Below are 15,063 nucleotides of genomic sequence, written 5' to 3'. Positions count from 1 at the left end.
AAAACGCAACTCTTGCAGTTTTAACATAGGGACTGTAAATAAAGCCCATTTCTGTATTTAATTTAAATTTTAAATCAAGATGTGATAGTGATAACATCTATGATTATGACAATGATGTAATGCAGGTTGCTGAGGGAGAAAAGACCTTGCAGTCTGACGTTCAGAGTCTCACGTGTACAGGTACTGTCTCTTTCATTTTTGTTGTTGAACACATTTCCCGTCTCCTATACTTGACTTGTTTCAAAATAAAATCTAATTTGATGCATTTCATTTTATTCTTGACTTTTTACAGACACCTTTGTTATTACCAGACATTAAACAGATTGTGGTTGTATTTACCTGCATTTCATTGACTAATACAGTAGTTATTTACGGGGTACATGATACGTTGGTTAGACATACCAACAGTCCTACAGTCATTAGTCAGACAAACCCGCACCGTGGGTTAAAAGTTACCCGTGGCTCCCGACATGCGTGGCGAGTTAAAACTAATCCGTGCTGCGGGTTAAAAATCACCTGTGGCTTCCTGTGAGGTTAGGTTAGGGTTTGGGGATGGTGTCTGACTCATGGTGTGTCTGACTGTTGGTATATCTTAACTAAACGCATGCTCCCGTTATTTACAACTCATTGTATATGTATGTACATCAACAACTTTGAATGTGTGATGGTAATCAATTAACAGGGCGCAAACGGTGAGACGTTGATTTATTGTATGAATGAAGTTAAATGTTTTTGAACCTTACTCATTTCACTATCGAGTATCGAGCCCAATTGAGTGTGAACCTTTCAGGGTATCATTACACCACATTTACCATGTAATGTTTTGACTGCTACATGTATGTGTAAGAACACAACTACTGTATCATCTTCCTATCACGGTTGTGTAATGTATGTTATGTTTTTGTACTGTGCCAAGAGAACCCAACATGCTGTAAATTGACAACACCACCACATTGAGAGAACACATGCAACAATCTGACAACACAATCTAACGAGGAGACGAAAAGAAAAAATCTAATTTAGCAATACAAAAACGTTTCTCAAGTTGAAACATTACCATTAGTTGCGCCATCCGCCTGATGAACAGAACATCTGGTCCCACCAATGCTTCACTTCTGTTGGTTGGTGTATTTCAAATAGTTTCAACTTGGGATCACCCAGCACTCGGGTCAGATCCCCAGATTGCTACCTTTCCATAGCAAATTAACGGCAAAACAGTGACCGGTCTCTGGTAGACACAGCCTTTGCCAACGCATGTGTGTGCAAACTAGTGTTACACGTACAGTACCAAAACTGTTAACTTCAATACTTCAATACAGTTGGAACAAAATATTTATGAAGAATAGTGTCTTTTTTTCTAATTTAATTCTGGATACCAACTAACTAGCCACTTATAATGCTTCAAGATGTTTAATATAATGGTCGGACTGCTCAGCTCTCGCTCTACCTATTTCTCTCAGCTCTGACACCAATGACAATGTGTGTCTCTCCCCCGCTCTATCTGAGTAAACAAAGATGGCCTATGGGTATTGGGTACTTTCGGGTAAGACGAGGCCAAAAGCCCAAAGGCCAAGGATGTTTTTTTCTGTGCCCTTACAAGATACGCTGTCCTTGCTTTGGCTGGGTGGAAGTGACACATGTTTACCTGCTTCTTGCCTTTCTGTTTTCATCATGTAGCTAGTTGGCTAACCTGCTATCATTAGCTTGCGAACATCATTGCCAAGTAGGCCTATGTGCAATTTATAAACCGGTGATAACATTCTGTCCCCCACGTCTTGCCAACACCAGTGGTGGACGAAGTACTCAATACCACAATGTAGAAATACTCCTATATGCAAAATGTACTTGAGTAAAAGTATAAAAATAATGGCATCAAAATGTACTTTAAGCATAAGTAAAAGTATTCATTATGTAGAATATCCCATTTCACAAGTGTTCAAATGTATAAAATAGAAAATGGATACAAAATAGAACTAAGCTTGTAAATCTGCTATTTTCAAATAGCCAATGTATGAATTGGTAAATGTTTGTTTTGTAATAATAATCAAAATCTCAGTAACTAGTAACTAAAGTTTTAAAATGATTGTAGTGAAGTCAAAAGTACAATATTTGCCGCTGAGATGTAGTGGAGTAGAAGTAGTACGGAACATTTAAAGCACTCCAGTTAAGTACAAATTCCTCATTTGTACTTAAGTACAGTACTTGAGTAAATTTACTTTCCACCACTGGCCAACACAGGCGGTGAGGTCGTTGAAGCACGCTGCCTTCGGCTCTTCAGCGTGGGCACTCGCTCATCTAGCACAAGTTTCAGAACTTTGCTGGAGTGGATGCAATCTGTGTATGGCATGCACAGAGGTAGCCTTTTCAGCTATAGGCTAACTGTTTTGATAGGTTGCTGATAGGCCGGCTTATTATTATTGTGAATGTGTATTGGAGCAGGAATTATGGTCATAATGAGAAAATATGTATAAGTCTGTTGAAATAACAAGCTCCAAGCCCTTGGCACAACAGCCCCATCTGCTGGAGGGGCCGTGCCTCCAGCATTGTCAAATATATCTGTAGGGAAATGTCAAAGTGTAGTGATATCTGTGAATCTAGACCATACTTTTGAGGGCCCTGTACAGTCTAACTGTGTGTGTCTGTCTGTCTGTTTCAGACCGTCCAAAGGGCAAGCAGGCCATTTTAGGAGAACACCCATCATCATACAATGACAACGGCTATGGTAAGATAAAGAGACACACACACACACCTAATATATATGCTTAGTTGACCAGGCTCCCCAAGGCTGTATATTTTCTCTGCTCCTTTTTTGTCTTTGCACACATATAATCCTGTGGTATTGGTCACTACCGGTGGAAAGTGGACTGACTCGATAATCAAATGGCAGGTGTGAGGAATTTGCGAAATCAATCGGTTGCCATGGATATCAGCAGTTGAGACGAATAACAGTCTAAGTCCATGGTTATGATCCATAATGTATAAATGATGGATAAGGTGTCAGGACAGCTAGGCCTATTCATCATGCACTATAAATTATGGACTTAGACTGTTCAGAATTGCTCAAAATTGTGGCTCATTTGGGCCATGGCCAGAGCCTTTTCTGGCGGTTCTGGACAACCGACTATCCGACCAACTCCACCCGGGCTTTTTCGGTGTGCTTCAGTGACAAAATGACCTATCATTTATACAGTTGCGTGTTCTTATTTATCTCCTACCTAGTATGTCAATCAATCTCAAATAGTACATGAGCATTGAGCATTGGCAGGGACTGTTTAAGCTTAATTTTAACTTATACAGTGTTTATTATCATTTTTGGGCATGGGTTATGAGCTCTCTTGTCACTCTGCATTTTTTATATATTTTCATGTGTTCTTGAATGCAAAGACACAATCACATTCATGTGTATTGCTTATGATCGGAACCCATAACATAAGGCATTCTTTTGTGCTCTGGCAGACGGGAGTTTCCTGCGCTTACAGTAAATGACTTGGCGAGGATATGTTCACAAGTATATAATAAGAGAAAAGAGTCTTTACATGCCATTGATTTAAGGGTGTCAAAGAACAGAGTGAGAGGATGAGGAATAAGGGTGTGGGTGGTTGCATGTGCATGAGCTGACTGAAGGCTGAAAGCACTACAAACATTAGGATGGCCGGGGTGGCTCAGGGGTAGAGTGGCCGGGTGGCTCAGGGGTAGAGTGGCCGGGTGGCTCAGGGGTAGAGTGGCCGGGTGGCTCAGGGGTAGAGTGGCCGGATGGAAACCGCAAGGCTGCCAGCTCCTCAGAGTTGGTGTCAAAGTGTCCTTGAGCAAGACTCGGAACCCCAAATTGCTCCCGATGTGCAGGTTGGTGCCTTGCATGGTTTCCTCCACCATCAGTGTGTGAATGGGTGAATTTAATGCACATTTAATGCACAATCTATGTAAAGCACCTTGGATAAAGGCGCTATATAAATGCTCTTACCATGCATTTACCATTTACTTTTTTTTTTTTTACCAATCTATACATAAATAAGTGAAATCCATAAGGTGCACTATATATACATACACTATAATGGCAATCAGCTGACCATTGCATATAGTGAGTGCAACAATTTCCAAATCACTGTAGACAATATTTGGAGGAATATTGTGCAGTAGCCTTTGTACAGTAGCTATTAGCTTCTTAGGAGGGAAAACTATGATACTAGTGAAATACAGTAAAAGCATACGTACTTGTACCGTGTTTATTGTGTGTGAATAAAGACTGACTGTTATTGAAAAGCAATCAAGTTTAGGTTAAATACTAGAACTCAGTATTTTTCACAGGGTGAAAAAAGTAAATGTTCACCTAGGCCAGGGGTTCCCAAACTGTGGTGCGTGCATCCCTTGTGGTGCACGAACGCCCTCTAGGGGGTGCGTGACACGAAAAGGGTAATGGCGGATTTATGGTTATTTAGCACAAACTGCAAAATCCGGTAAACGACTAATGTATACAGAGCAGCTGCGTGTCTATACAGCAGCTGCATGTCTCTCAGTGCAGTGACATTCTGTGATTATTTGCCATAATCATATTACAAATGTATAATTTTCGGCCAAATGCAACGAGACTTAGCGTTGGGGGTGCGTCAGTTAACCCATTTAGACCTGAGGACGATTCTACAAATGTCTTCTGAATCCTGACAGTTTTCTGAAATACTGTTTCTATGTCAGTGGTTCTCAAACAATTTAATGTCAAGAACCCCTAGAATTATATGTATTTGGCCACTGACCTCCATCTCAAAATATGATGTTCCAGGACCCCCCCCCCCCCCCCCCCCCAGATGCAAATATTTGAGTTAAAAACGTTCGCTCTGAAAGAATATATCTTCAAAGTTTTGCGCCACATTTTCATGATTCTTCAAAAATGGCAGACCTACAAGCTCATAGCATGGCACTCAGTGCCGCGCTATGAGCTTGTAGATCTGCTATTTATGAATAGCTAAAGTATAACAATTCAATTCATATAACAATGCTTAAAACACCAAAAGGGGATCCCGCCCAAAATGGGTTAAGTCAGGAGGTAACGGGGGTGCACGGCCAAAAAAAGGCTGACCTAGGCGTTTCTGCATCTCTCTCAGGCTCACCATGCCCCCTGCTGCCCCTGCCAGGTAACAGCAGCGGCTACAACAAACCCAACAGCAGCGGCTACAACCCCAACACCAGCGGTTACAACAACCCCAACAGCAGCGGCGGTTACAACCAGGATGTGGTGTCCTACCCTCTGCCCCAATCATCCTCCTCCAGCTATTCTGGCCACGCTCCCAGTTCGGTTGCTATGGTGAGCGGACTCCACTCGTCCAAGATGAACTGCACGCGGATCTTCAACCTCTTCTGCCTGTATGGCAACATTGAAAAGGTGAGTGGACGATGGGATCACTGCATACCGTTGAGCAGGGCGTTGCCTTGCACGGTGGCCTCTGCCATCACCGTTTGTCTGGGTGAATGTAATGAACATTGTAAGTGTTTTGGATAGATGCGCTATAGATGGAAGCACATACTCTTCACAAGAGGACACACTTTTACGCATTCCGCGGTGGTCTACTGAGATTAGTACAGTAGTCAGGTGCAGATCATTTTCCTTACAGTGAAGGTTTACTAATTACAACTACAGCCCTTAATCACTTAAGCATACTGTATATAATTTATACAGTCCGGCCAACTAAGTATATTATACTTAGTTGGCCGGACTCCTCCACGGCTCTACAGTATATTTTCGATGCTACTTTTTTTTTTTTTTACACAGCAATATAATCCTGTGTTGTTGGTCACTGGACAACAGACTGGCATAGTGTTGTCTATCCTATTCCTATGCGAACCTGATATACCAGTATGCAGTATACAGCAGAGGTGGGCAATGAACATTCACCCAGATGAACTTGTCACCCTCCAACCCTCCACTCGCTCCCTCCGCTCCTCAAACACAAACTGTCTCAAACCCGTCAAGACCAACCTGCGCACCAGGGGCGACCGGGCCTTCTGCTCGGCCGCCCCGAACTGTGGAACGCCCTCCCCGCCCACCTGAGACTCATTTAAGAGGGGACTTTCCTTTTAAACAAAGTTTTTATAGCATGCCCTTTTGTTTTAAATTGATGTGTTCCCTTTTCTTAGATGGTTTTAATGGTGTAATGCTTCTTATGTTTTTATTTTTATTCTTTTGCATTTGCTCACTGTAGCACTTTGAGAAATTTTAAATAAAATCCATTATTATTATTATTAACTCTTTTTGTTCTACGTGCACCATTGATTGATTGAATATTTTATTAGACAAAAGAAAAATGCAAACGGCACAAGGTACAGTCAGGCATTTTGGTCCAAAAGGATTTCTGAAGAAAGACCTTGTGGTCTTGTTTCCATTTGGGTCCCATGCACTCACAGTCATGAACAAGAATCTAAAACGGTAATTGGTCACCTCCTCTCCCAGGTGATCAGATTGGGCTATTGATGTGATCACAAAGAACCATTATTGTTTGTTTCTTTCTCCAAAGATAGTCCAAATTGATCTTAACCTCATTATTTATATTACTGCATTTATTTTGTTATGTTTTTTTATTATTATTATTAAAGTATTATGTCTGTTATCTTTTTTAGCAGACAATAGAAAGACATAAAAGCACTGGGTGACGCCAGTCTAGGGAACGGCTAAGTCATCATGTCCCCGAAAAGGTTTCCTGCCCCTGCTGTAATAAAACTGCACATTAAAGCATCTTTATAGTATTTGCATGATGTCACTGGGAATTATATTTAGAAAATAAATGAATAAAAAAGCAACAATGTCCTGTTCCACGTTCTGTGTGACATGCTAGGTGAAGTTCATGAAGAGTGTCCCTGGGACAGCGCTGGTGGAGATGGGAGATGAATACGCTGTGGACCGTGCCATCACACACCTCAACAGCATCAAGCTGTTTGGAAAAAGGCTCAATGTATGGTGAGGAGAAATCAACACCCATAAGGGTCCATTGCTACAATCAGAGTTCAAGTAACACACATTAATTTACACACACACACACACACACACACACCTTAATTAGAACTTGTCCTCCAGTGTGTCTAAGCAGCATGCAGTGATTCCTAGCCAGGTCTTTGAGCTGGAGGACGGTAGCAGCAGTTACAAGGACTTTGCGATGACCAGGAACAATCGCTTCAGGTACCTTGCATGGCTTCCGCTGCAAACGGTGCAATCGGTGTATGAATGTGTGTGTGTGAATGGGTGAATGTAATGCACATGTAATGCGCATTACATCTATGTAAAGCGCCTTGGATAAAGGCGCTATATAAATGCACCATTTTACCGTTCTAGCAGTGTCGGTCAGGCGTCCAAGAACATCATCCAGCCCCCGTCTGCTGTACTGCACTACTACAATGTACCGCCCTGCGTCTCGCAGGATCACCTGCTGGGAGTAAGTACACGGCTATCCTCCTAAACGTTTGTGATAAAAACCATAATAAACTTCTATCAATATAAGTTATTGTGGAGTGAAGATAAGCTGCAAAAGCATTTTTAAGTATTCATAAACGATAAACCTTTTGTTTTCTAATTGCTAATTCCCATTTTCTCTAGTATAGGTCTTAGTCTCTTCCACCTTCATTACTGGATGAACATTTATTATAGATTGTACTTTAAGGGTGCAAAGGTTAATCAGACTAATCAATATAATTATACAAAAAGAATCCATTTGAATGAAATAATCGATTTGGGGAGAGTCAAAATGTTCTTTCCTTAGCTTGCTTAAATTCAAAAATAGCCAATCTACTTACTCGTACATCAGCTATTTTTGTTGTACAATGTTGTACAACAAAGTATAAAACGGCAATAATCACATTAATTGATTTAGTTGAAAACTCTTTGATTATTCAATTAATTGATAATAGAATAATCAATACAAAATATTCAATAGATGCAGCCCTAACAAAGTGATGATCTGATGTTTTACAGCTCTGTTCTGAGCATGATGTGCCCTCCTTTGACAAGTTCAAGATGTTTGATGCAAAGCGTAAGTTGTCTTTCTTCAGTTCAATTAAATTGTATTATAGTGCCGAATCACAAGTTGTTTCAAGACACTTTACAGTACACTTTGAGCAGAGACTTTACATCGCCCACCCCACGCTGAACAAGCATTGTTTTGTAATTGTAGCAGGGAAAAACTCCTCTTTAACAGGAAGCTAGCTATGTAAAGTAAACTTTTTTTAGTGGATTGTTTCCGGGTCGTGGGTTTCCGAGTAAAAGCGGCCATGTCTTTCCGGCACCCCAGAGCTCCTATTTTGAAGGACTTCCGGCACTGATTGTGTTAAAAAGGAGAAGAAGCAGTCTTCTGCCATGACCAAGGCAGATGACCTTGACTTGACTGTTTTTTTTTAACTTTTTTAAGATTTTGTTTTTGGGGCTTTTTTACGCCTTTTATTGATAGGGAACAGTAGATAGACAGGAAAGGGGGAGAGAGATGGGGAGTGACATGCGGCAAAGGCCGCCGGGCTCGGGAGTCGAACCTGTTGCACGCTGTCTGTCTGGCTGTCCGTCTGGGCCAAAGTGTAGAGTTGACTGTTAAACATACCTGTCACTCTTCTTTATTGTTCCTTCCTCTTCTCCCATCATCTCTGTCTGTTTTCTGCAGCCTCCTCTAAGACTATCTCTGGCTTGTTGGAGTTTGACAACAAGACTCAGGCAGTGGAGGTACTGACGGTCCTCAACCACTACCAGATCAGAATCCCCAGTAAGTGTGTTCTACTTTTACTGCATCACCTCTTTTTGACCTACCAGCTATTAGACTGGGCTATTGAGGTAATCAATTGAGTTGATCAAAAACAACCATTTTTTACCACTATTGTTTGATGCCTGTATTATTAATCTTTTATTATATATTTTTTTATTATTATTCTATAAACCACTTAAGCCCTATATAATGTGCTTCCTCATCTATCTAATAATTTAGCGATCGCTCACCCGCTGTCTATTTTGCTCGTCGCTGTCCGTCCACTTCCGGGTCACCAGTGAAATGCATGTTGGGACGGACACAGATTAATACTGGGACACATTTTTCCGCGTAACAAACCCACACGGACAGCGACCGAGCAAAATAGACAGCGGGCGAGCGATCGCTAAATTATTACAGATTAGTACAGACTTAGTTCATGCAATATTTTTCAGCTCAAAGAAACATTAACTGCATCACCAGATTTGAGTGGGATGTATAATATCTGCTTAACAATAAAAATGGTATATATAGTAAATAATATTATTTGTTACAAGATGTAATAATAAAGATTTATTCCGTTTATTGATACCGAAATTCAGGTGTCGCAACAGCCTCCTGTGCCTTCAACATAATTTGCAAACTTGCAACCCAAATATACATAACGGCTGATTAATATTTTGTTTTATACATCAGGGTCACCCACCGAAAATAGCACATTGACAAGCTTGTGAGCTACGTATAATGAAATGTTAAGTTTGTCCTCTGTCAATACAACGGACGTTTTGGCCCTAAGGCCTTCCTCAGCGGCCTTCCATTCATGCTGAGGAAGGCCTTGGGGCCAAAACGTCCGTCGTTTGTTAAATAAATAAACAAGAATCCTATTGGATATAAAGTGAGTGCTGGTATTCTTTTCTATACTACCAGAACCGTACACCCGATACATTATTACTTTGAACTACTCAACTGAGTGCTTGCTTCTCCTCTCCTCATGTTATAAACCACATTATGAAGTGACATAAGTGCACACGTGTTCGTTTGTGCGTGCGAGCTGTGTGCGTATGTATGCCTTTGTGTACACTGTCACACTCTGGGTATCTGGTCTTTTCAGATGGATCCAACCCATACACCCTGAAGCTGTGCTTCTCCACTTCATCCCATTTATAATTAAAAAAAAAAGAGAAAATGAGCCAGAGCAGCAAAGTATGCAGTCAGATGCATGCACACTGTCTGAGCTCAAACAGTGTCACAGCCAAAGAGATGGACAACAGAGGCTGAGTGAAAGGCGGAAAGACGGGGACGGGGGGTATACAGGTGAATAGATGAAAATGGGAAAAGCAAAGACCAACACAAGATCATCAATCCACTGGAAGACCATCTTCTGTTGGTTTGTTCATTTGTTGTCATTCTTAGCACTGATACAAAGAGACATACAATCTGAAACACTTTCCCTATCCAATCATACTGTAACTAAGTATAAGTTTGGTGATGGACAAATTACTGATTTGTTGATGGGGAAAATGAGCTCTGGTACATTGCGTTAGGAGTTCTCCTTAACGCTATGTTACTGTGCACTGTTGCGTGCACCTCCCGGTAGAGCAGCCTTTCGTCTGTAGTAAAAATAGAAAATACGGAGTAGTGGAGTAACTTAAACATATCATTTTTCTTCCTGTGAAATATTTTCTTTCTGTATTTTAAACATGAGTCTTCCCACTAAGGAAAGTAGGCTTTCAACATCTTAACACCGCCTTTGTTCTGTTAGTAGCAAAAGTGTATTTTTTATTTTGACTAAAGATGAGAAGCTGCGTCCGCTGCGTTACCATGGGCGTGAGGGGAAAGGATTGAAAGTACCATAGCGTTAAGGAGAACTCCTAACGCTATGAACCAGAGCTTGGCAAAAAATATGCTCAATTCTTTTTAATTATTAGGTTTGTGGTGATTATAGATGTCTAGGTGATGGTAATAAGTACAGTCCTTTTTAAGACTTCACTTCAACATTATGTTACTTTTAAGATTTGACTTCGGGTCGCCTCCTTTTTTTTTATTTGCTAAAATGACCCAATTAAGTGTTCAAACTCTTTGGTGCACCTCACCTGGGGGACACAAGAGTGTTGTAAGGGACGTGACATGAAGAGGTCCTTTTTTCCTGAATGCAAAAAAGAAAAAAAAAACTAACACTTTTTCTGCCTGTACAATGAATAAAACACATGCCTTGCTTTGGAATGTTTGTCAACTCAGATCGCATAAACCTGCTTTGGCTACACACACACACACACACACACACACACACACACACACACACACACACACACACACTGCGCACAGATTCCCAATCGCATAATGATGATGCATCAACATATGTATATAACTACAATATACTGTATATACGTATCACATGCATCAACATATGTATATAACTACAATATACTGTATATACGTATCACATACATAGCCTTTATCTGCCCTGGGTGAGAAGGGAGTAATAAAAGGACAGAGGGTGATCTGATTGTGCTCAGCAGCCATATATTCCTTAGGGGTTATATGGCAGCTGACTAATCAGCACAGCTAAAGTTACACCGTGCTGAACTGGCACAAGAAGTAATTGTAGAGAAAGATGTAAGGATTGAGAGGAGATTCCTATATGTATGCTTTGACCAAATGCCACACAGCTGAGGGAAAAATCACTGGCTCATCCACGGCTAGATTGACGCAGGGACTTGCCCTAATTTGAGTGGTTCTCAAATGTTTAAATTTCAAGGACCCCCTTAACTCTTGAGTCAGTCCATTTGGGACCCCCCAAGGAAACCTGAGGGTCCCTGGTCCTTTGAGAACCACTGCTCCACATTGATCCACGAGCAGGGGTCTACTGCTTCCAGCTGTCACAGCTGCTATATTTCCATCTTGAAATAAAGAATCTCTAAGTAGGTCAAATTTAAAATTTTACCTGCAAATAGGTCTCTCCCAAATCTTAAGTGAAACGTATTTAGTAATAAATTGTGGCCTGGCACTTGACACGCACGCGCGCACACACAGAGCATGGCACATTACAGATCTTGAATAGCATATCTGGTAAACGCCTATCTCCCATTTATTTTTTCACACTGTTGCTCATGCATTAAGCTTCATTTATATTTTGTCATACTATTGCTGTTGGCATGTGAAACTGTCATAATGACAAAGTATAAATGAGGCATTTGATGTTTACATTCAGTTTGGTTTGTGTATATGTTTGTAGGGCTATTAATTTGTCAGTGATTAGTAGTTCTACAATTCTCTACTGTAAATACCAACTGTAAATATAGTTGACCTCATTTGTCAAACCATTGTTTAAAATCAATGCATTCAGTTGTTTATCTGCCAATGATGGAGGCCAATTTTAGGGTTATGGACATTTTGTCCAGAAAAGCACTCAAAAGGACCGTATCGGCGATATGGCATGTTTTACTAATTTACTATGAGTCACGTTATAGACTTTACATTACTGATGACAAATTTCTTTAAGCATAGGCCTACCATGTTTTTTTTTTATTTTGGAGCCAATGCCTGATTTCCTGTTCTGCATGATAAAGTCAAATGTTAGAAATGTGCTCATTTTCTCCAGGGACTATGATTGGCTAGTCTAGTTGATCATAGTCACTGGAGAGCCAGAGTGTCTGACATATTCACTGGTAGTCACAAAACGCTTTGATTGTGTCAAGCCAGATAGCCATGCTCAACATATTTGCTAGTAATTGCAATATGTGGGTACTGTGTTGAACCAGATTATAGCCCTGTCAGATATATTCGCTGGTAGTTTATGCATGGCATTTTGTCAAGCCAAAGGGCACCAAACATGTTCCACTGGTAGTCTCCCATACTAGTGATTCCTAGAGCATGGGGTTGGACATCACTGTTTACAATCTTGCTGACACCTCAGCTGTGAGATAGTTAACCAGTTAGATTGTTTTTGCTCACTTTGAAAATAATTCTCCACTTTCAGCTGCATTACAATGCTATAATATAACACTGAACAGTGACATCATTTTCACTGTTGGAATAGTCCTATCTAAAGTTTAAAATCTCTGCAAGTTGGTTTCCATAATACAAAAATGTATGGAAACCAATGACCAAAAATGTAAAGTAAACTTGGGAAATGGTCACCAGTAATGTCAAATCCAGTATAGTCTGTGTTAACATGCAATGCAACTGGTATGGTTCTTTGACCTTGGGATGGATTAAAGGAATGTATCTGCTTGTTTGTAAATTTACCAGTGAGTCCCTTTCTACAAGTGTTAAGGTGTGGGCCGTGGGTACCATCCTACCTGAAATAATTAATTTTGCATTGGTTTCAAAGGAGTGCACTAGCTTCACAAGGTGTGGATGTGATTCCATTAGCCTGTCCATTCTGCAAAGACACATTTGTGAGAATAAAATCTCTGTTCACTCGATATAACATGCATCTCATATTTGTATTGTGTTTAGCTGATTAGTGATTACACTTGCACCAATGCACCTGGAATTAAAACAAATCTTCAAATCGACAATTTGGTTCGTCATCTGTAAATAACTACGGCGCCATGGTAAGAAAAATAAATTATCTTGTCCGGACAAGATAATTTATTTTTCTTACCATGGCCACTCAGGGGCTCCATAAATAACACATTTTTCAGTTCCTCTATGTACTATACTGTATATTGTTAAGAACCAAGCTCAAGAAGTCACATTGTACATATTACAAGTTGTTTTTTGTTATCCTTTATCAGCAAATATTTATTGCATAGCAGGCTTACATTATGGTTCTGTTATTGAAAAATAAATATATAATTAAATGTATATATTTAAACCACAATGCCGTTATCACACATCTACAATTTCATGTGAAGCCTACATCCCGATTTCACTGCATTCCTTTTAGGGCTTTTGAAGTGGGGATTGCTAGAGCTGAAGAGATACAAAAGAAATGAAAACAAGTTGAGATCAAAGTCATATAAAAAAAGGGGAGTTACAAAAGGGAAAATACTTGACTTAAACCAACATGTTTAGATAAAGCCCCCCAGTAAGGCTATCCAACGTTGAAGCTGCCACTACCTACTGGCGAAAAGTGGAACTGCAGCACGTTCATGGAGGTGGACAGATGTTCAGTGACGTCATGTGCGTAGTGTGCGTCATCCCGGAACTTCCGCTCACTCGAGCCATCGAGTTATTGTACTTCCGGCAGTCTTCCGGGTGCTTCAAAACGCCACTGAGCAACTTCCATCGAAATTAATAGCGGGGGGGGCGGGGCTAACGCTCCGGTTCGGTCTGTATCATTTTATTACTCTATGGTTTTGACCTGTAACGGCCCTGATGAAGACTGTTACAGGTCGAAACATGTTGGTTAAATAAAAACGTTTCCCTTTTTAAACTCTTGAGTTCCCGGATCTCCCCTTTTATCCCGACTGATCCAGGTCCAGGAGCACCTTTTTACTATTTTAACATTAGCCTATTGACTTATACGTCTCTGGTGAGCACCTGGTTGTTTCTTTGTCTCCGAGATCAAAGTCAACTCGGAACAGGTGGGTTTCCAGAACAGTTTTTGAAGGTAGGGAGGGAGGCGTCTGATATGTTTAGAGAGTGCATTCCAGAGAGGGGTCAGCCACAGAGAAAGCCCTGTCACCTCGTGTTGGGAGCCTGGTCTTGAAAGTTTTCTTGCATCCAGGTTGTGAGGCAGGTGGTGTGGTTGTGGTGGCGCTGTAAAGTTGCGTGACGGCATAGGCCGTGGTGGCGTAGGATGTTTATGGTGAAGAAGAGCAGGGACTAAGCACTGAGCCCTGGGGGACACTTGGGGGGTAACTGGGGCAGTGGAGGAGTTGCAGTTGTTGATTGAAATGAATTGTTGATGGTCAGAGTAATGACTTCATCCAGGAGAGGGTAGTGCCAGACAAACCAAGGTAGGTGTGAGATGAGGATCGAGTGATTGTTGGTGTTGAAGGCGGCGCTGAGATCGAGGAGGATGAGAATGGAGAGTGAACCAGAGTCGTTGGAGAGGAGGATGTCATCGGTGAACTTGAGGAGAGCAGGAAGGAAGTCGGATTGGAAGGTTTCATATAGGTTTTTGGTGGGTTTTGATTTGAAAGGCAACTGCTCATTACCAATATTTGAGATCTATACTTCTAATATAGTATTAAAACTGCCTTGTGGGTGGACCGTGTTACGTCACAAGCATAACAAATGTACATTTGAGGCATTTTGTTCAAAACGAGCCAATCCAAACTTTGGAAGCCAATGTTAGCCAATTGGATGGCAAGATGAAATATCGTACAGATCCGACTTGAACACAGGACTATAGAGATACTGTGGGATTTTTGGGAATATCCAAAATGTGTGTTTTGGCACTAAA

General features: G+C 40.9%; 1 protein-coding gene and 1 long non-coding RNA gene across 4 annotated transcripts in view; one reads left to right on the top strand and one right to left on the bottom strand.

Moving 5' to 3' along the window:
* The window catches only part of hnrnpll (heterogeneous nuclear ribonucleoprotein L like), a 30,412-nt gene extending 19,470 nt beyond the window's left edge, over positions 1-10,942 (top strand). Inside the window, exons 8-15 of one of the 3 annotated variants that reach the window (XM_079513226.1) lie at positions 2,657-2,722; positions 5,127-5,374; positions 6,822-6,943; positions 7,061-7,162; positions 7,316-7,415; positions 7,952-8,009; positions 8,628-8,726; positions 9,817-10,942. In XM_079513226.1, coding sequence (XP_079369352.1) covers positions 2,657-2,722; positions 5,127-5,374; positions 6,822-6,943; positions 7,061-7,162; positions 7,316-7,415; positions 7,952-8,009; positions 8,628-8,726; positions 9,817-9,872 — 851 coding nt within the window. In that variant the 3' untranslated portion in view covers positions 9,873-10,942. Of the gene's footprint in view, positions 1-2,656; positions 2,723-5,096; positions 5,375-6,821; positions 6,944-7,060; positions 7,163-7,315; positions 7,416-7,951; positions 8,010-8,627; positions 8,727-9,816 lie in introns of all 3 variants that reach the window. The other 2 variants (XM_079513225.1, XM_079513224.1) reach the window with 2 other exon arrangements.
* On the bottom strand, positions 10,931-13,273 carry LOC306931684. Its single transcript, XR_013791036.1, has 2 exons — positions 11,002-13,273; positions 10,931-10,963 (listed from the first exon to the last, which is right to left on the bottom strand). It is a non-coding gene; the product is annotated as an uncharacterized lncRNA (long non-coding RNA).
* Between the last annotated feature and the right edge of the window lie 1,790 nt (positions 13,274-15,063).

Source organism: Electrona antarctica (assembly GCF_951216825.1).
Source record: "Electrona antarctica genome assembly, chromosome: 10".
NCBI lineage: Eukaryota > Metazoa > Chordata > Actinopteri > Myctophiformes > Myctophidae > Electrona > Electrona antarctica.
Note: the sequence above shows the minus strand (reverse complement) of the source record. Positions and strands in the feature narration are given on the sequence as shown.